Here is a 22,488-nt window from a genome sequence, read left to right on the forward strand (position 1 = left end):
CCCAGAACCACTGAGCCAAATCCCTGGCACTTGGTTACCTTTGAATGGTGAAATAAAACAATTGTGGCTTCTTGCTTCTGTTTTTCTGTAATTTCCAAATCTACACTGATTGTGTATTGATCCTATACAATAAATAAATATAAAAGATCAGTGTAATTTTTTAATTCTTTGGATGTGGGTATAGAAGGAAAGAGTGCACTTTGCCCTTGGTGAGAATGTTTGGTTGGGATGCTAACCAAAACTTCTTGTTTTGGTTTGGTGGTAGGGATCAAACACAGGGTCTCACTCATGGTAAACAAATACTCTACCACTGGGCTACATCCCCCACCCTATGAACTTTATTCTCTCCCTCCACCCCCCTTAAAACCAAAGCATTTATTGTGAATAATCCATTGAACTTCTCAAAATGAACTGGATGTTGTAACACTGCTCTCTTGGGTTTAGGTGTCATTCCTGAATCTGCAATACAATTTTTAGGTGCTTCGTTCAACCAGTCCTGGTGGGATTTTTGTGTTTTACCCTTGCACTCCAGTTCTGCTTTATCTTGTGCTTGGCAGGATACCCATATTTGCCATAGGTGGACTTCTGAAGGCAGTAGGCCTTACAGCCATAGTGTCACAATGTGTGTTGCTTAATGTAATGTTTTCCAAACGATGATATTCACTTCATCTCGCTTCTGCCACCAAGACCAAAGAGCTATGACCCTCATTAGAAGTAGGCAGAATCCACCTTCAATATAAAGGAAGCAGCTTTTTGACTTGCTGATTGTCAGCCAACTAAAGAGTTGTGGAATGGAGTAAGAAGGAAGGAAAACAGTAAAAACCTGTCATTCTTTGGGGTGTGAGGGATGGGGAGGATTTTCCTCTCCAAGGCTGAAACATTCTAGAATTCTAACGGTTGTGTTGCTGTCTTTTGTTTTCTCTTCTGACTCTGCCCCAAACTTGAGGTGACCCTGTGTTACTTCTTGCCCTCAAATTGGGGGAGATATTTGACCGACCCAACAGGTACAAAGCCCTGAGGGAGGGGTGCTTTTTCAAGACTAGCAGTAAGTGGCTTCTCTTTTCCTCCCCTTCCTACTAAGGTGTCATGTGTTGGGGGGAAGGGGTGTCTCCTGGCTGGTTGCTTCTTCAAAATGGGAGCTGCTGTTGCTTTGGGGAGGTGAGATAGAAAGAAGCAGGACTACTGGAATTATAGGTTTGGTGGGATGTGTCAATGGTTGGAAACCTTGGAAGGCAGAAAGGTGTCTCTAAGAAGTGAGGGGCCCCCACAACTCACAAGAGTGAAAGATGAGGCCTTGCAGTGGCTGTGGGGTGGCCTTGCAGTGGGGTGAATTGACCCAGCTTCTACCTTCAGGGTTACGAGGGAAAGAGGTGAGAGCTAACCAGTAGGTGAGAGATGAGCAACTAGGGAGAGAAGGTGAAAGTTACTGGGGTGGGGCACCAGAAGTGTCAGGTGAGATTAGACTATGACCATCTCTGGAATTCCCATCTCTGGAATTCTAACAAGAGTTTGGGACGTGTGGCATTGGGGAAAATCCCTTTTGACATCCCAGAAGGATCCCTGGTTTGCAGGGCTTGGTGGTGCCCAGGAACTATCCCCAGCTATCCTCAGCTGAGGCGGGACACCCTCAGGTGTCGTGGGCCCATGGGCGGGGGCCCCACTGCTGCTCCAATCACTGCCCAGCTGAGAGATGGAGGCGTGGACAAGCCCCGGAAAGATAGAGCAGATTCGGAAGACTGGTTGGGCAAGAGTACTCAAGGATCCAGTCCTGCCAGGAAAGCAGAGCCCGAGCCCCGTTGGGGGTGTGGCTGAGGGCTTAGGGGCCAAAGAGACAGATCAGGAATTTAGCTGGCCCCCAGGCCATGGCGCCCATGGGGCTGCTGGCGACCGGCTTCTCCTTTGCTGCGTTCCGGGGTCTGCACTGGGGAATGAAGCTGCTGCCCACGCCGGGATCGACCGCTCTGGACCGCTGGAAGTGGCGGAACCACTGTGTCTCTCTGATGCACAGCCTGCTCACCGGGGCCGGGGCGCTGCTGGGGTGCGGAGCTTGCGGGTTGGAGAGGCAAGGCAATGAGGAGGAGAGGTTTGGAAGGCTGAGGTTGGAAGACGCGGCCTGCCCGCACTTTTGGAACTTTCAGTCTGAGATTGGAGTCCAGCGTGATTGGGCTGGAGGGCGAACACAGCCACAGAGTGAGTGGGGTAGGGTTATGCAGAGACTGACCCCGACTCCCCTATCTGTCCTAGGGTGTCGCTGTATCCTCAGTTGGCCGCAGACCCAGTTCATGGGCACCCATTTTGGGCCCTGGCCCTGGTGGCAGTGTCTGTGGGTAAGTCTGCACGGAAAACTGGTTCAATGAGGGCAATCTTAGGTCTGGAATTCCAAGGACTCCTTTCCCTACTTCCACGGGGATTAAATGTGTCTGCATTTTCCTGAGGCAAACTAGAGAGCTCAGAAAAAAAAGGCTGGAGCGCCTCTCTTGGCTGTGCACCAGCTCTGGGGAAGCCTAACACCCCTTCGCCTGTGTCCACAGGGTATTTCCTGGCTGACGGTGCTGATCTGCTGTGGAACCAAACCTTGGGCCAGGCTTGGGACATTCTCTGTCATCATCTGGTGGTGAGATTCCAAAAGGAAAGGCCAAGGAATAGAGGCATGCCCAACCTGGGGTCCCAGTCTCTTCAGTTTTCTTGTTTGTTTGTTTGAGTTTTTTTGGTTTATTTGTTTGTTGGTATTGTTTGTTTACTTGTTTGAGACAGGGTCTCTGATATGTAGTTCAGGCTGGCCTTGAACGCACTCTGTAGCCCTGCAATCCTCCTGCCTCAGTTTCCCCAGTGCTGGGATTATAGGCATGTAGCACCACACCCAGCTCACTTCAGTTTTCTATCCTCTGACTTTCTACAGATTCGCTGACTCTTGGTGCCTGATCCTTCCAATCTTAGGCTGAAGCGGGGGTGGGGGTTAACTGCTGGCCACAGATGGGAGTCTGGGCAGGGACTTGACTCCCCCACAAATGTCCAGCTCATCACAGAAACATTGAGTATAGAGCTTTTCTGAGAAGGAAAAGCCCTGGTATAGGATGTGGAGATGGAACACAAAACCCAGGAATGGCAGTTGGGAAGTACTGTGCAGAAATACAGCCCTAGTGTTGTCAGAGAAGATTGCAAAAGCCCCAGGATAGCGAAGAAGCCCAGTGTTCAGAACTCCTGGGCCAAGATAATAATTGAATATGGTGACACATGCTTGTAATCCTAGCACTTGAGACAGGAAGATTCAGAGTTCCAGGCCAGCTTGGGGGGTACATGGAGACTTCAAGGCCAGCCTGAATTATATAGTGAGACCCTGTTTCAAAAAAACACAAAATAAGAGTTGATGTAAAGTTCAGGTTTTGAAGGTAATCTTACAAAATTCTTAGGAACTTCCGGAATAAAGACTAAGAGATTGGTAGAGGATAGGTGCGGGTCACGGAAGGTCTTCTGACTTTGACCTTCGTCCCTAGGTGGTGTGCTGCTTCAGCTTTGCTGTTCTGTCTGGCCACTATGTGGGCTTCTCCATGGTGTGTCTGCTGGTGGAGGTGAACTCCATCTGCTTGCATCTGCGGATGCTGCTGCTGACTTCTCACCAGATCCCCTCCCTGGCCTTCAGTGTGACCAGTTATGCCACCCTGGCCACTCTGGTCCTCTTCCGCCTGGTACCACTGGGATGGATGAGTCTGTGGATGCTCCGAAAGCACCATCGGATACCTCTTTCTCAGATCATTCTTGGTGGAACTGGGCTGGTCACTGTGGGTGCCATGAGCATTAGAATAGGAGTCCGAATTCTGATCAGTGATGTCCTTCGGCCTCGGCCCCACCCACCCATCCTTGAACATGAGGAGACCAGGGAAACCAGGACATGTGATCATGAGCCCATTACTAGGGATAATTTCACTCTGAACTTGAAAAACTAGAGAGAAGTAGCAGGCTCCTCTTCTGCCAGCCCTATGGAAATGGGCTAGGAGATGGTGGCCTTTGCTATACAGTCTCTCATGGGCTGGACTAGATTATCAGTATCTCAGATCCTCTCCTCCTTCCCCCTTCTTAGGATCTAGGAAGATATGCTGACATTGGTGCTTGGCTGGGAACCTGGATTACTGTTCACTAAAATCTATCATCAAAAAGAATATGAGTGGCCAGGTGTGCGGAGCACACCTGTAATCCCAGCGCTTGTGAGGCTGAGGCAGGAGGATCACTGTGAGTTCCTAGTGAGTATCCAGGTTAGTCTCAACTACATAGCGAGACCCTGTCTCCAAAAAAAAAAAAAAAAAAAAAAAAAAAAAAAAAAAGAAAAGAAAGAAAGAGTAGCTTGAGGTATGAAGCTGAAGAAACTGCCAGTGGCAACAGAAACCTTTTGCTCCAGCATAGGGACAAATGAAGATCAGAGAGATCTGGCATGGAGGGGGCAGGACCAGAGGGGAAAGAGACCTTATTTATGATCAGATTTGGCACTAGAGAAGAGGGCACAAGAGATAGGATCTGTGAGCAGTAGAGATGGGCATGACAGTTGCCAAGTGACAGAAGAACACAGGTCATTGCAATTGCTGCTGATGTTTCTGGTTCCCAAAGCTGCACTACAGGTACTGAGTGTGTATTTAATACTAGTCCTACTGTGTCCAACCTTTTATTTTTATTTATTTATTTAGTTACAGGGGAATCAAACTTGGGACCTTGTGCTTTCAAGGCAGGCGGCAGAACCACTGAGCTAAATCCCTGGCCCAAATTTTTTAAATATTTTTTTACCTTTCCAAAGAAAATATAGATTCTTAGATGAATGGTCATGGTGCTAGGTCTGTCTTCTTTTTGTTTTGTTTTTTTGAGACAGGGCCTCACTATGTGAGTTCACCTGGAGCTCACTATGTAGCCCAGGCTGGTCTTGAACTCACAGAGATCTTCCTGCCTCAGCCTCCCAAATGCTGGGATTACAGGCATGCACAACCATGCCCAGCTAAGTCTGTTTTAAAACAGCACTGAAGGCATAGAAGAGACTGAGAAGCACCCAATCTAGGTCCCCAGTGCAGGGCTTTCTTAGCCTCAGGTTTATGGAAAAATTAGGATAGTGTTATAGCAAGTGACAGAAGGCTCCCTTGGCTACAGAGAGGTAAAGGAATAGCTAACCCTCTTCTGGGACTCATTCAAAAGCTTTTCTCCCTCTTCGGCTGTTTATGATGCATTTTTTTTTCTTTTCTTTTTTTTTTAATTGCACAAGACTCCTCCCTTCTCATTCAGAATATCCAGGTTACAGGAAGTGTAGAGCAGTTAAGTTGCTATTCTCCTAAACAATGGACAAAAAGAACCCTTAATCCTCCATGGAAAAGACACAGGAACCAAAGCAGGTGACAGGAAGAGTTTTTTTAAATACTGCTAAGAAACTGAGGGAGAGGAAGACAAAGAGGATGATAGAGACAGATATACAGAGCTTGAGAGTTGGATAGAAAGAATTCATTGCATTCAGGCAAAGAAAGATTGAGGGCCAGCAGGAGAAGCATTGGCAGAAATACTGAAAAAGACTGTTACAAGCCGGGCGTGGTGGCGCACACCTGTAATCCCAGCACTCTGGAGGCTGAGGCAGGAGGATCACTGTGAGATCGAGACCAGCCTGGGCTACATAGTGAGTTCCAGATTAGTCTGAACTACATAGTGAGACCCTGTCTCAAACAAAACAAAACAAAAAAAGACTGTTACAAATGCTGAGAGGCTCCTAAGTCATAGAACTGGTAGAATATTCCTAAACAAAGAGGACAAGGAAAGTAGGAATAAAGGCCGACAGAAAGGAGTCCCAAGGACCGAAGGCATAGCTAGTCTAGGCAGTGGAAGAGTGAGAGCAAGGGACTAGGAGGAGCAAGCTGACTCAGGAGAGGTGGAGAGGATGGTGGCAGATCTGCAGATTAGCAGGCTAAGAGCAGAATGGAGAGGGAACAGTCAGAGGATTTGGAGAGCAGGAAGGCAGACAGCAGAAGGCCCCCAGTGGAAAGATCCACTGAGAAGGAGAGGATGTGTTGAGTTGGAGGCAGAAAGACAAGCAGCTGCAGTGCAAAACACAAAGATGGAGATACTTGGTAGCATCCTTGAGAAATGACCAAGAACTTGGCCATTAGGAAAATGTGGCTGTTTTTGTGGGTCACCTAGTAAAATGCATACAGGAAGGGTAAGATTAGCCACTGGAGGTGGCCAGGACACAAATGGACACCTAGAGATTTTGGGATCCCTCACCAGGGCAATGTTTGTCAGACCTTCCCACGGCCTGGTAAAGTGGTCTGCAAGACTGACCCTGTGCCTGCCAAGCTACTTGCTGAGGAATTTTTCACCTTCCAGCAGGGGGAGGAGCTTTCCTAGATAGGGAATGTGGACATTTTATGTTCTTGGAGCACTATCCTTATTATAAATTAAATTGTTATGCATGTAAATAATTGCATCAGTCCCTTGTGAATGTGGTTGCTTTGAGGTACTTGTCCCAGCTCAAATGGTGTCCTGCTGGGTATGGAGGTACACGCTTGTAATCCCAGCACTTGGGAGGTAGGGGCAGGAGGACTGCCATGAGTTTGAGGCCAGCCTGGACTACATAGTGAGCTCAAGCCTGGCTTGAACTACATAGAGACCCTGTCTCAAAACAAGGATAACAGCAAGAACAAAATCAAATGATATCCGAGATGTGTAATACAATGTTGCAGAGCCTTTGCTATGGGAAGGTTTCCTCTTAGCACTGACTCTTTGACCTACAAAGTCCTAAAGTGTTCTAAGATCCTCTACTATCAAAAAGCAAACCAGGAGGGCCAGGGATGTAGCTCAGTGGTTCCACCACCTGTCTCACAAGTGCAAGGACCCAAGTTCAATCCCCGGTACCAGGGCCAGGGATTTAGCTCAGTGGTTCCACCACCTGCCTCACAAGTACAAGGGCCGGATTTTGATCCCCAGTACCAAAAAAAAAAAAAAAAAAGCAAACCAATGTGCTGGGGATTTAGCTCAGTGGCACTGCACCTGGCTCACAAGCCCAAGGCTCTGAGTTCGATTTCCAGTACAGGTTGCAGGTCATGAATTAAATGTATTCAGTAACATGGACTTTGAGCAAGAAAATTGTTTCAGACAGTTTAGAATGATTTTCATGGGGCTGGAGTGTCTTTTTTTTGTTGTTTTTTGTTTGTTGAGACAGGGTCTCACTATGTAGTTGAGACTGACCTAGAACTCACTGTGTAGCCCAGGCTGGTCTCGAACTCCACAGCAATCCTCCTGCCTCAGCCTCCTGGAGTGCTGGGATTACAGGTGTGCACCACCACGCCTGGCTTCGAGTGTCTTAATGATAGAGTACGTGCTTAGTGCCAGGGGGATGAAACCAAAAGAATCAGCCAGATGTGATGATGTACACCTGTAATTCCAGAATTCCAAGAGGCTGAAGCAGGAGGATTGCAAGTTCAAGACCAACTTGGGCAATTTAGCAATTTAGTAAGGCCTTATCTCAAAAAAGGGCTGAGGACCTAACTCAGTACTAATACAAAGGCTCTAAAGGTTGGGGATTTAACTCAGTGGTGCCTCACAAGTGCAAGATCCTGAGTTCGATCCCCAGTACTCCCCAAAAAAGGATCTAAATGTCCTAGGTTCAACCCCCAGAACAACCCACCAAAAATGTTTTAGCCAAATTAATCCTGCTTTAATAAGAAACTTAAACAGAAATATCAATAACGAATTGTCAAAATTTTATCATGTGTAAACAAAATCTGTATGTGTCAGGCTAAAAATTGGTAGTTCTCATTTTGCAAAAGACAGTGAAAGGGAAGCACCTGTGTTGAGAAGAAATGTTTCCTTAGGATCATTAAAAGCGCAGCATCCCTGGTTGAATTTTTGCTGTGCTCCTCCCACATGTCAAGCACCTTTTACACATTTTCCTACTTAATCCCACATAACAGAGATTCACTCATCAATTTTATATGAAAAAGGCTGGGCATGGTGGCGCATGCTTGTAATCCCAGCACTGGGGAGGCTGAGGCAGGAGAATCACTGTGATTTCGAGACCATCCTGGGTTACATAGTGAGTTCCAGGTCAGTCTCAACTACATAGTGAGACCCTGTCTAAAAATAAACCCGAAAAAATTTATATAAAAAGAAAAGAGAGGCTAGAGAGACTGAGTAGTTAGGCTTATCTGCCCATTTGGCGATAGGGCCTAAATTCCTTCTACCTCAGGCTCCTGAATGCTGGGATTATAGGCATGCACCACTTGCCTTCTGCTAGGATTTAAATTTTTTTTTTTTTAGGCAGGGTCTCTGTATGTAGTCCAGGCTGGTCTGAAACTCACAGCAATCCTCTTGATTTAGCCTCCTGAGTGATGGGATTACAGGCCTACACCACCACACCCACCCATTCTGCTAGGACTTTTGTCTAAAATGAGCTCTGTGTGTGCTGAACTTGCCAAGCTAGAATGCAAGAGAAATTTCCTGAGCACGAAGCTACCACAGAAAAAGAGAACTCACAAGATGGACAGAGATTTCCAGAAAACTTTAAGTAGATTACCTGAATTGTGATTATAATGGAGTAAATGGGAATAGAATCAATTAGAGTGTGAACAAGATAAAGATGAATTGAATCAAAGAAAAATGGTCATTTGGGACTCTGGAAAAGAGAACCTTAATTCCGAAAGAACAAAACAACACAATAACAACAACAGCATTCCCCACTTGATGGCCCACACCTATAACCCCAGCTCTCAGGAGGCTGAGGCAAGAGTATCACTATGAGTTCAAAGCAGCCTAGGCTACATAATAAGTTCAAGTTCAGCCTGAACTGCATGGCAAAACTCTGTTTTCAAACAAACAAACAAAAAACAATGACAGCAACAACATACGCTTCTCAGATTTGTGTAAATTGGTATGAGTTGAAAAATTTCCTGATAACAACCTTCAAGATCACCCAGTCAAACTGGGTTTGTTGGTACACACCTGGAATCCCAGCACTGCAGGAGGCGGAGTGAGAGATTTAGCGAGACCCTATCTCAAAATAAAAAAGGAATAGGGATTATAGCTCAGTGCAAAGGCCCTATGCCAAAAACAAAAATAAAAAGGGTTATCCAGTCTTATTGTTTCATTTTGCATATAATTAACACTTAGAGAATTTATATGACTTATCCTAGCACATCCCGGTTGTTTACTGCCCATCAGAATTAGAATCTAAATCTTTGATTTGGTTCATAACTCCTTCACATATCCTAGCTTGTCTCTATGTATACAGAAAGACTAAGGAGTAGAGAAACGTCAAGGTGGACCTGTAGGAGCCCACTGACAACTAAAGATCAATCAAGTCAGCTAAATTGCCTCTGAAGTAGTATTTATAAGTCAGGAGGTTTGAAGGCCAGACTTCTATTCACCACATATTGATTTCTGTACTTTTCAGGAAAGCAGTAACTGTGCAGGGCAGAGGTTCATTTCAGCTTTCCTGCACAGATATGAACAGCATTTAACTTGGTATTATGGAGCAGTCCCCACCTCTGATATGGTAAAAGCCACCACTTCACTGGCTATACCTTCTGCAGGACTTGTACATAAAAATGTCGCTCACTGGGGATTTGGCCCAGTGATTCCACTGCCTACCTTGCAAGCACAAGGGCCCAGGTTCCATCCCTGGTACCAAAGACAAACGAAAAACAAGCCAAAAATTTCACTCAGACTATGTCACTCTGCTTTCTGCAGAGATAAGAATGCACGTCATATGTGCTTTAGAAGTAGAAGAATAACAGATCATTCATGTAGCACAACAAGAAAGTCCCTGGACAGGGCTCCCTGCCTACCAACACCAAAAACACAGACCCTGGAATAGTGTGGGATGTCTCAGGGACAGTTAATTTTTCAGGGTGGTAAGCTTTTCTCAATCTTCACCCTCCCACTCTGGCCTGCCTGCCCATGCCCTTGAGAGAACTCTTTCATCTCTCTGACCTTCGCTGGTCTCCACAGCTAATCCCAGGAGTGGACAGACTTGCATGGTAACTCTGCCACAGACCCAAAGTCAAGGAGGGCAGAGAAGCCCGAAGAACTGGAGTGCCACAAATCCCGATCCCCTTCACCTTAGCGGTTTGTCCAAACAACATTTTCTCCAAGTTCCAGCCCTTCTTTCTCCAGCCCCAAATCTTATTTGTTTGTTTGCTCTTTTTTTTTTTTTTTTTTTTTTTTTTTTTTTTTTTTTTTTTGGTACCGGGATTGAACTCAGGGCTTTGCACTTGCAAGGCAGGTGGCAGAACCACTGAGGCAAATCCCAGGCCATGTTTGCTTGTTTTTTGAAACAGGGTCTTACTATATAGTTAAGGCAAGTCTTGAACTCACTATGTAGCCCAGGCTGACCTCAAACCTGCAGCAATCCTCCTGCCTCAGTCTCCACAGTACTGGGATAAGAGGTGTACACCACCACACCCAGCACCAACCCCAAATCTTATAAGATTATGAATCCACCTTTCTCTCTAACCCATAGCAATCATAAGTGGGATGCTGGGGCCCTGGGGAAATGGAGGAGGGAAGCAAATGCATTAGCATTTCCTTGATATATATTGAATCTTTAAAATTCACATGAACTTTGCATTTTGCTTCAAAATCTTTCCCGATCTGTTTTAAAATAAAATACTATTTGAAAGATTTAAAAGTTATAATACTTGATTTTTTAAATTCTTACAAAATGTCAAGTGAAACTACTGTCAGTGTCAGTACTGTGATCTAAGGAAGATTTATTTTGTTGTGCTTCCGAGTATCACCCGTACACTTTACTTTTCCTTATTCTCCTTCCAACACATATTTATAGAGGACCTACTATGTCCAAGGGACATAGGACAAGATGCAATAGTGAGTAAATGAGTCAGATCCCTGGCCTCAGGGAGCCTGCAATCAGGACTGTGTCCAAGTGGGAAACTGGGAAATAGACGTCATCCGGGGAGGGAAACCCAAAGTGTCAGCTGTAGAGACAGGTCATTCAAAGACCCGTTTCCTAGCTAGGTGTGGGGTGCACCCTGTAATCTCAGCACTCCGATGCTGAGGCAACACTATGATGTTCACTCACACCGGGAGCCGAGCGGCCAGCATGGGGTGGCCTCGGGGTCTCTTCCACGAAAGGAGGCAAAGGAGCACGTGGGCACAGACCAGCTTGGGAGCCGATACTGCTCTATCCTGTGGTGCGTGAACTGGAGAGAAAAGGATTCTAGAGGCAGCAGAGAAAAACGAAATAGACTATGAAATAGGTGATATCTCAACAAAACGGGAAGCTCGGGTGAGAAGAAAAAGAAATGTTCCACCTACCCTGGAGGACGTACTAAAGAATGAAATGAAGATAAAAAGCAAACATTTTTATGAAGAAGAAAAGCTCCTTAGTAAAAAGACCACTGAGGAGCTCTTGCTGCCACCATTGCGGACTCAAATTAAAGTGCACGCCTCTACTCCATACTTTCGAAAAGAAGAACCTTCAGCAACACCCACAAGCACTGGGAAAACCTTCCAGCCAGGGTCCTGAGGGCCACAAGATGGCAAGAGCCACAGTGATGAATTGCACTATGGTAAGAATCATTTCATGTATACAAACATGACTATTGTAACAAATAAAAAAGTTTAAAATTAAAAAAAGTCATATGATGAACTGGAGGCCAGCCTGGGCTCAGTCAAATCCTCTCTCCAAAAAACCAAAAGAAGCCAGCTGTGGTGACACACACCTGTAATCCCAACACGCAGAAGGCCGAGGCAGGAGGATCAAGGCTAGCCTGGGCTACATAGCAAATTTAAAAAATGACAACAAAAATCATGAATTCAAGGCCAGCCTAAACTACACAGTGAGATCCTGTCTCAAAAAGAAGAAAAAGAAGAAGAGGACGAGGGGAGGAGGTGGAGGAGGAGGAGGAGGAGGAAGAAAGGAACCTAGAACCTGAGGATTAATAGACAACATATAGAAGATTGACAGGTTGTGTTTTAACTGTCAGGGAGTGTTCAGTACCTGACTTAGGATCTTTCCTCCCAAACCTGCACTTGCCAGTATTCTCTCAGGCTGTGTGCAGAACTACCATAGACTCACTGTGAAAGACAGAAACATGGGAATTATCCTCAGATCATACCGACCATCTCCACCCCCCCCCACAGACACTTAATCACCAAGTGCAGAATGGAGTCCATTCCTCTCCATCTCTGCTGGACCATCCTGGCCTGAGTCAACTCATCTAGCCTAGGTGATATAACGATGGCCTCGTATGGCCTCGTAACAATGTTTCACATGATTGCTAAAATGTTGTTTCTTTGCTATACACCATCTGGTCAGTGACTTCTTCTTCTTCTTAAGAAAAAAATTATTATATGGCCTGTAGGGTTCCAAATGACCTCCCCTTGTCTGTTGGGAACTTGTGATACTTTCGGCCTCAGTCCCCTACCTTCAGTTCAAAAAGTGAACTCAGGGATGCTCTACATCCCTAACCCTTTTTATTTTATATTTTGAGACAGGATTTCACTAAATTGACCAGGCTAGCCTTGAACTTGTGATTCTCCTACCTCAGCCTCCTGAGCAGCTGGCATTCACGGTCACTATCTTCTCCCTCCTCCTCCTCTTCCTCCTCCTCTTCTTTTTCTTCTTCTCCTTTATTTTTTTAATAGAGTCTTGCTATATAGTTCAGACTGGCCTTGAGCTCCCTATGTAGCCTAGGCTGGCCTCAACCTCACAGCCATCCTGTTTCAGCCTCCTGTGTGCTACAATTACAGGTGTGCACCACCACACCTGTGGCCTGCTAACCACTATTTTCTGTAGTGATTATTTTCTATAGTCAGTTAATTAGCCATTATACAACCCCTCCCCCAAAAAAGAATCTGACTCCTACAACACAACTATTGACCTGGGAAAGGTATAATGATTGCCCGAAAGCTATGCTCACAGACATACTCAGACTGCGGCGGTGCCTGCGTCACTACCCCTCGCGTGTGCTGCAATGCTCCACTTCTGCTTATTTCTTTGTGACTTTGTTCAGTTTATTTTAAACACACCGCATGCTCCTTCCTTTCGCAGAACCTCAGGTAGGCAGTGCCAAACCCTCAGTAGGCTTTGCATCTCCCCCACTCTCATCTTTCTGGCTCCCCTCTGTCTACTCCAATCCTTTTGTCTTACCTGTTTTCATCGTGCAGAGTTCGCTCTCAACATTTTTTTCTCCAAAGAAACTTCCATAACTCCCCCACATTTAGTGCATTGCAACTCTAATTAAATAACCAATCATGGGCATTTGAAGAAAATCTTTAATAAGAAATATATAGGAGCTGGGCGTGGTGGTGCACGCCTGTAATCTCAGCACTCGACAGGCTGAGGCAGGAGGATCGCTGTGAGTTCGAGACCAGCCTGGGCTACATAGTGAGTTCCAGGTCAGTCTCAACTACATAGTGAGACCCTCTCTCAAAAAAAAAAAAAAGAAAGAAAGAAAGAAAAAGAAATATATAGGAAAAATGGAAAAATTATAAATCATGCATGGAGGATAGAACATTACAAAAGCTCTTAGGTTCCTCAGAGAGACAAGGGAATGTGCTGTAACTATGATAACAGAACATGATACTACCAAAAGAAACATTAAGAAAGAACTAAAAGGAGTACTTGGGAATTAAGAGTCCGATGCTGGAAATAAAAAAATTCATGGAAAAATGAAAAATAAAGTTGAGGAAGTCTCCCAGGAGAATAAGATGATAGACATAGAAGAGAAAAGCTGAAACAATCATAGGATTAGTCTAAGAGACTCAATAGCAAAATAATGGGAGACCTAGAAAGAGAAAACAGAAAAGAAAGGGAAATAAATCATCAGTGAAATAATGAAACAAAATGATTCAAATCGCCATATGTACGGGCACATGTCTGTTACCCTAGTACTCTGAGAAGCTGAGGCAGGAAGGTACGGAGTTTGAGCCCAGCTTGGGCAATTTAATGACTTAGGGAGACTCTGTCTCAAAATAAAAAGAGCTGGCGATGGATCTCAGTGTATAGGCCTTTGGTTTGATTTCCAATATAGAAAAAAAAAGTCAAAACCAAATGACATGGGTTGCCACATTGAACTGTTTATGGAATGCCCAGAACAATGGAAAAAAAAGAGATGCACATCAAAAAACATATTGAAACTTCAGAACATTAAGATTAATGTCTCAGAGAAGAAGGAGAAGTTACATATACATACCTGGTATCAAAATAACTTTGGGCTTCTCAACATCACTACTTCATTTCTGGAATCTAAAAGGTAATATATTAATAGCACCAAAAATTGAAGAAAATTTATTTCAAACTGGTATAGGATACCCAGCCAAATTATGTATCAATCATAAAGGCAGAGTAAGGGTATTATCAGATAGGCAAAGTTTCAAACAAATTTACCTTCCCTGCACCCTTCTCAGAAAGTCCCTAGAGGATGCACTCCACCAGAATGAGGGAGTTCACCAAAAAGAGGAAGGCAATTGGCCAGGGATTTAGCTCGGCGGCACTGCACCTGCCTTGCAAGCGAAAGGTCCTGAGTTCCATCCCGGTACCGAGAGAGAGAGAGAGAGAGAGAGAGAGAGGAAGTATCCAGTGTGAGAAGTGAGGCTGGTACTATCTGTGGTTCCTTTAGAGGTCAAGGAAGAGGCCACGGATGGGGAAGAGGACTAGCAGAAGAAATCCTCCACTGAACTTTGAGAATACAGTTATGGAGAACACGGTGAAGGACTGATCAGACTTTTCAAGTGGAACTTAATGATGTACTACTATGATGATGGGACATGCATAAAGGTGTATCATGTGGAGGAAGCATTGCTTGAAGAATTTTTTTTATTTGCTTATTTTATCTTCTTTTTTTTTTGGCTTTTTTGAGACAAGTTCTCACTATGCAGTTGAGACTGACCTGGAACTCATTATGGAACTCAGGCTGGTCTCGAACTCACAGTGATCCTCCTGCCTCCTCTTCCAAGTTCTGGGATTACAGGTTGTGAGCCACCACGCCTGTATAAGAATATTTTAAATGTCAAATTGAATATTACTTTTGTATAGAAAATTTGGGCCGGGGATTTAGCTCAGCGGTCCGGTGGCCTGCCTTGTATAGAAAATCTGGAGTGACACTTCTTTCCTTGGAGAAAGATGAATGAACAGGTTTTCTCACCTGTTTCCCTGATCACTGGTTTCCACCATCTTCAGGCTCTCACCACAAATCTTAATCTCATCTTAGAGGCACTGAAGGAGATACTACAGAAGTTGAAATTGGGAATGAGAAAATTAGAAAAAAGGTAGAACCAGATAAATGGCCAATCCTGGGCCCTCCACAAAATGTGCCACAGACAGATTTCTCTCAACTGACTGACTGTGCTGAGTTCATGCCAGGCCAAGCCTTTTTGCTCACATACAGTCGGGGTGATGATCTACTGATGCTCTTGGATGTCATTTGATCAGAACGTGGTGGCATAGATGACTCACTGAAATGCCACTGAAAGTATTGGAATAAATTATAGCGTGGAAAGGAAAGCAACCAGCCTGTCTCTGTACAGCAGTGTCTACTCCCGACCCTCTGTGGGGGCGGCTGGATCAGTGCAACAGTCGGGACAACCACCTTTGCGATGACGATGTCAGACAGACCAGCGGAGTGCTCTGCTGTCACAGCAGTTGCCCACCTCTATGTAATAGGCCTGGGCTGCATGGGCCACTTTTCTTAACGGTGGGAAAGTTAATTATTATCACTGGAATTATACTGCAAGATTCTTTTGTTTCCAGGCATATGTACTTGTGTCCGGATCAATAAAGCAGGAAAATAGAGGATTGAGAAGGATTTCCTAAATTGTTAGGTCTTTTGCTGTTTGACTTGCTTCTCAGTGTGGTGTATGTTACATGACACACATTGTCATGATGTTTCACATGGCCTGTAAGACATATTAATGTGAACCACTAAGGACAAAGAAATTTAAGAAATGTACAAGGGAATTTTTTACTTTACTGTTAAAAATGTACTTTTTACTTTTTTTTTTTTTTTTTTAAGACAGGGTCTCACTATGTAGTTCAGGATGGCTTTGAACTCACTATGTAGCTCAAGCTGGCCTTGAGCATATGGTGATCCTCCTGTCTCAGCCTCCTGAGTGCTGGGATTACAGGCATTCACCACCACAACTGTCTGGAAATGTTTGTTTTTTGATTTTTGTTTTTGGTACGGGGGATCAAACTCGGGAGGCAGGCGATGGCACCACTGAACCAAATCACTGACCCTCGAAATGTATTTTTGATACATCAATATGAGAGACCTCAGGCGGGAGATTTAGCTCAGAGGTGCTGCTGCCTGCCTCAAAAGTACAATATTCTGAATTTGATCCCTGCTTTAAAAAAAAAAAATATATATATATATATCTATCTATCTATATATATAGATAGATAGATATATTATATGAGACCTTCCTATCAATAAAATGATAATGGACAGTACCACAGATATTTTTATCCAATATTACCATCTCAAATTTTTTGTCAGCTCTCTGCTTCTAATTCAAAACTTGCACAAGTGTCTTAAAAGTTGAAGAAAAATGACATTGTTTTAATTTAATTTTTAATTTAAAAAAAAGATATAATGGTTGATTGTATAAATTAAAATTATTTATGGTACAAACAGGAGTCCAAGATGACATTTTTTTCTTTGATACTGGAGATAGGATCGAACTCAGGGCCTTGTGCTTGGGCGCAGGCACCACTAACCTAATCCCCAGCCCCAAGATGACGTTTTTTACCAGCATAGGAACAATCATTGGTAAGCTGGATAATATAGGAAATATTTTTTTCCATGGGATGGTTAAAGTCAGTCAAGTTGATGATGGCTGTTCATTAACCATTTACATCTTATTAATAAAATTACAATAAATTTTTTTAAAAAGAGGAAGACATGAAGTCAGGGATTTAGCTCAGTGGTTCCACCGCCTGCCTCGCAAGCACAAGGTCCCAAGTTCAATTCCCAGTACCCAAACAAAACAAAAACAAAAAGGGAAGACATGGATACAGAAAACAGGAGATTCAATACAGAAGGGAAGAAAGGGATTTCCCAGGGAGGCACTGAAGGAGAATTACAGGAAGAGAACTGTGTACCAAGCAGAGAGGGAAACTGGCACATGGTGCTGTGCTGACACCGGGGAAGGCCTTTTTTGGGGGAGGGGTGGTTAGGAAAGAGGTGATATGGATAGATCGCTCAAGGGTCTGAACGCTTAACAGAGAATCGCAAACTACTCAAGAAACAGGACTGAGTGGCAAGGAGTCCATAGAAAACTAGGTAAACATAGCTATTAATCAAACAGTTGTTTAGGAAAGGAAAAGTAATCATTTCCTTCATCAATACACACTATACTCATCAAAACCAATTGTACACAGGGACACAGTAAAGTGGCTCAGAGAATGACTCGTAGAACCAGACCACTTGGATTTAAATCCCAGATTTGGTACCAGGGATTGAACTCAGGACCTTGCATTTGCAAGGCTCAGGCGCAACCACTGAGCTAAATCCCTGACCCCAACTGGAGTTCTCTGTGTCCCTCTCAGTTGTGAAACTCTCATTTGTTCACTGGAGTGACAATAATAGGATCATTGTATGGATTAAATGGATTAAGATGTGTAGTGTACTTATATCAGTGTCTAACACAGAGTCAGGGCTGTATAAGAAAGAGCTATTAGAGCCAGGCCTGGTGGCTCACGCCTGTAATCCCAGGACTCGGGAGGCTGAGGCAGGAGGATCGCTGTGAGTTCGAGACTAGCCTGGGCTACATAGTGAGTTCCAGGTCAGTTTCAACTACATAGTGAGACCCTGTCTCAAAAAACCAAAAAAAAAAAATTTACATCTTATTAATAAAATTACAATAAATTTTTTTAAAAAGAGGAAGACATGAAGTCAGGGATTTAGCTCAGTGGTTCCACCGCCTGCCTCGCAAGCACAAGGTCCCAAGTTCAATTCCCAGTACCCAAACAAAACAAAAACAAAAAGGGAAGACATGGATACAGAAAACAGGAGATTCAATACAGAAGGGAAGAAAGGGATTTCCCAGGGAGGCACTGAAGGAGAATTACAGGAAGAGAACTGTGTACCAAGCAGAGAGGGAAACTGGCACATGGTGCTGTGCTGACACCGGGGAAGGCCTTTTTTGGGGGAGGGGTGGTTAGGAAAGAGGTGATATGGATAGATCGCTCAAGGGTCTGAACGCTTAACAGAGAATCGCAAACTACTCAAGAAACAGGACTGAGTGGCAAGGAGTCCATAGAAAACTAGGTAAACATAGCTATTAATCAAACAGTTGTTTAGGAAAGGAAAAGTAATCATTTCCTTCATCAATACACACTATACTCATCAAAACCAATTGTACACAGGGACACAGTAAAGTGGCTCAGAGAATGACTCGTAGAACCAGACCACTTGGATTTAAATCCCAGATTTGGTACCAGGGATTGAACTCAGGACCTTGCATTTGCAAGGCTCAGGCGCAACCACTGAGCTAAATCCCTGACCCCAACTGGAGTTCTCTGTGTCCCTCTCAGTTGTGAAACTCTCATTTGTTCACTGGAGTGACAATAATAGGATCATTGTATGGATTAAATGGATTAAGATGTGTAGTGTACTTATATCAGTGTCTAACACAGAGTCAGGGCTGTATAAGAAAGAGCTATTAGAGCCAGGCCTGGTGGCTCACGCCTGTAATCCCAGGACTCGGGAGGCTGAGGCAGGAGGATCGCTGTGAGTTCGAGACTAGCCTGGGCTACATAGTGAGTTCCAGGTCAGTTTCAACTACATAGTGAGACCCTGTCTCAAAAAACCAAAAAAAAAAAAAAAGAAAAGAAAGAAAGAGCTATTGCTGTATGCAATTACAGTTAGCAAACACTGTTTTTTCTCTTTTCGGTACCGGGGATTGAACTTAGGTCCTTGTGCTTGAGAGGCAGGTGCCAGAACCACTGAACTAAATCTCCAGCCCTAGCAAACGCTGATTATTAATCTCATCAAAATCACCACCTGTGTATTGGAAGCTGGAGCTCCATTTTCTACAGTGGAAGAATAGACAGCTCCTAAAAGTGGAAAGTTAAAAAGTAGCAATACACAATTATCAGTTAGAAATAACATACAAATATGGAAATATGATATAAAAATAAATGCCAATGCAGTCAGCTAAAATTAGGTTTCTTCTGAGGATGGAGAAATGGGAGGAGAGAGCCTAGGCTGCTGTTCTTGGTAACAAATCTTTGTAACAAGAGACTGAATAACTTTGTAAAAACTGAAACTAAAAACATGAGTTGTAGGACTGGACTAGTTATTTAGTGTCCATCTCACCATCCAAGCTCCCAGTGGGCAGAGCCTGTGTTTGGGCTGTGCTCTTCCTGGCAAAGCTAGGCACCTGGAGGTGCACATGAAACCTTTGGAGAAGGAAATCCTTAAGGGCGTGTGTGCTTTGAAAGACTTTCCTACATTGAATGGACGTTTGGCCAAGCTAATCTCTGATGTCTCTGCCGATTCTACGATACCATTCTACCTTTCTTCTCAATTGCTCTTAACCCCTTTGTTGTGATTCAAAGTCTTGCCTTTCTTCTTTGCTTGAATTTTCCTGGTTTTTGTTGGTTTGAAACAGGCTACCACTATGTAGTTCAGCTGGCACTCAACTCACTCTGTGGACCATCCTGGCCTCAAAGCCAGGATCCTTCTGCCTCAGCCTCCCTTGTGCTGCGATTACAGGTGTGCACCACCACACCTGGTGTTAGCTAAATATTCAAATGGAGCAGCTAGTTCCCATTGCTTTATGATCATCTTGGGGGGACAGTCCTGAGCCTTCCTTCCCCTTACTTTTCTGAAACTACGCTTGTAGGTCAGAAAATTCTTTTTTTTTAATTGTTTTTGTTTTTTTGAGACAGTCTTCTATGTAGTATAGGTTGACCTTGAACTCACTACATAGCCTAGGTTCTCCTCAAACTTGTGGTGATCCTCGTACTTCAACCTCCTGAGTGCTGGGATTATAGGTGTTCACTACCATGCCCGGCTTCTTTTTTCCCCTACTTCGCCCCCTCCAGCTTTCCAGCTTTTTTTTTTTTTTTTTAGTGGTGGTGGTGGTATTGGGGTTTGAACCCAACACCCTGAGTTTGTGAGACAAATACTCTCCCATTGAGCTACATCTTTGGCTTGGTAAGATAATTCTTCCTCACCAAACTCCTGGCTTTCCCCCACCTGCTGCTAACACTTACAGCATCCAACATGACGGAAGATTTCCTTTTTTGGGTGGGTAGTGGGGATTGAGCCCAAGTCCTTCCCACTGAACTACATTACTAGCCTTTTGTTTGTTTTTTTTGAGACAGGGTCTCACTATGTAGTTGAGACTGACCTGGAACTCACTATGTAACTCAGGCTGATCTGGAACTCACAGCGATCCTCCTGCCTCAGCCTCCCAAGTGCTGGGATAACAGGCATGCGCCACCACACCTGGCTACTAGCCTTTCTTTTAAAGCTTGTTTGAAGATTGTAGTAGTGGAGTGCAGCTACTCATACTGTTGATGGAGGAAACAGTCCTCCTCTATCCAGGGTGGTCATACTCTTCCACAGAACTCACATCTTGGGAGGGACACACATGGAGCAGTAAGGGAGGAAGGGGACACCCGCCTAGACAGCCAGATCAGCCAAATCAACGCTGGTGATCAATGGAGTGACAGATGTCACCGTCAGATCACCCCCAATCCACCACTTTTTCTTTGTAATGTTTTATTTTGAGACAAGGTCTCATTCACTAAGTTGTTCAGGCTGGGCTCACAGTTGTAATCAACCTGCCTCAGCCTCCCAGAGCACTAGGATTACAGGCATGGGCTAAACACCCCACACTAGGCTCCCTAGCAGACTTCCTTCCCTCAAAGTTCTTTCTTTCATGGACCTCCCCAGCTGTTTCTTTCCTGGCTCTTTCTTGGCCTCCTCCTGCCCCTGACAGTGAGTGTTTTAAACCTTCTTCATCTTCTTTTCTTCTTCTTTTTTTGTTTTTGAGACAGGGTCTCACTATATAATTGACACTGACCTGGAACTCACTATGTAGCCCAGGCTGGTCTTGAGTTCACAGTGATCCTCCTGTCTCAGCCTCCCAAGTTCTGGGATTACAGATGTGCACCACCACACCCAGCCCTCATCTTTTCTTGTAGTCTTTCTTCTGTGAATTTTCTTTCTCCTGACTTTCTCATGGGCTTGGTATCATCTTTGGTCCTGATGATTCGACCTGTCACCTGGGCCCCTGGACTGCCACTTCTATATTTCTAGCTATAAGAAAGCTTCATCTGTATGATCCACAGTCACCTCCAAGTTCGGTTTTAAATTCTTCAAGCAGGGAGGAGGCTGCTTTGGCTGCAATGAATGGGCTGTAATAATGGCAGCTACTTTCTGTTCAGATCTCTTTTGGGGTTTGACTCATTTCTATCCAACTGAACTTCATCAGACTAACTCAGAAAGGTTAAATCTCCTAAGAGATGTTCTCAATTCTTTAACCTTAGTTTCTTTATTGGTAATTTATTTCATTTAAATATTTTCCAGTTTCAAAAGAAAAAACTTGAAAATTATCAGCAAATAAAGTTGCCCAATGTTTCCCATTCAACACCAACTATGCTTTTAAGTACATATGTGGAAGATGAGACAGCTGTGTGGTTAAAGGACCAGAGCTCTTGAGCCAGCTGTGGGGCCTTGAGCAAGTACCTTAGCTTCCCTCGGCTTCAGCTTTCTTATCTAGAATACAGGGCTAATAATAGTATCTATTTTGTTTAGTTATTGTTATGGTTAAAGAAACTAATGAATCTAAAGTTGGCAGAGGGAAACTGGCACACAGTTCATGTCATTGTCTGTGTAAACCCAAGACACTGAACCTTTTTGTCCTGTGTTGTCACCACTAAAATGGGAGTGATGATGACACTTACCTTTTAAGGATTACATGAGTTTATTTCTTCATTAACTGTTTTGTTTTCTTTTGGTACCAGGGATCGAACTTGTCACCTTGCACTTGCAAGGCAGGTATGGCACCACTGAACTAAATCCCGGTCCCTCCTTTTTTCCCCTCTGGCCCCTTTATTAACTTTTTAATGTTGAGATAATTTTAGGCTCACATGGGGGTTGCAAAAATAGCACAGAGAACAGAAACACATAGATCAATGAAATACAATTGAGAGTCCCAAAATAAATACATGGTCAGTTGATCTCTGACAAAATTATCAAGCTAATTCAATAGGGGAAAATAGTCTTTTCAACAAATGGTTCTGTGACTGTGACTATTCACATGAAAGGAATCAGTTTGGCCCTCCTACCCCACACCACACACAGAAATGAGCTCAATGTGAATCATAGACTTGTAGTTAAGAGCTGAAACTATAAAACTCTTAGAAGAAAGAGGAGTGAAGCTTGAGATGTGGCTCAGTGGTAGAGCACTTGTCTAGCATGTGCAGGTCTCTGGGGTTGACCTCCAGCACCACCAGGGAGAGAGGGAGAGGGAGAGGGAGGGAGAGGGGGAGGG

At 44.2% G+C, this 22,488-nt stretch overlaps 1 protein-coding gene and 1 pseudogene across 1 annotated transcript in view; both read left to right on the top strand.

Moving 5' to 3' along the window:
• Nucleotides 1–4,218, top strand: part of Tlcd2 (TLC domain containing 2) — a 9,201-nt gene extending 4,983 nt beyond the window's left edge. Inside the window, exons 3-5 of the mRNA XM_019210363.1 lie at nucleotides 2,245–2,327; nucleotides 2,532–2,614; nucleotides 3,495–4,218. Coding sequence (XP_019065908.1) covers nucleotides 2,245–2,327; nucleotides 2,532–2,614; nucleotides 3,495–3,944 — 616 coding nt within the window. The 3' untranslated portion in view covers nucleotides 3,945–4,218. The remainder of the gene's footprint in view (nucleotides 1–2,244; nucleotides 2,328–2,531; nucleotides 2,615–3,494) is intronic.
• Nucleotides 4,219–12,217: 7,999 nt separating this feature from the next.
• On the top strand, nucleotides 12,218–15,388 carry LOC104875036 (annotated as a pseudogene).
• The last annotated feature ends 7,100 nt before the right edge of the window (nucleotides 15,389–22,488 follow it).

The sequence above is a fragment of the Fukomys damarensis genome, unplaced genomic scaffold (genome assembly GCF_012274545.1).
Source record: "Fukomys damarensis isolate Sample0158 unplaced genomic scaffold, DMR_v1.0_HiC HiC_scaffold_13, whole genome shotgun sequence".
NCBI lineage: Eukaryota > Metazoa > Chordata > Mammalia > Rodentia > Bathyergidae > Fukomys > Fukomys damarensis.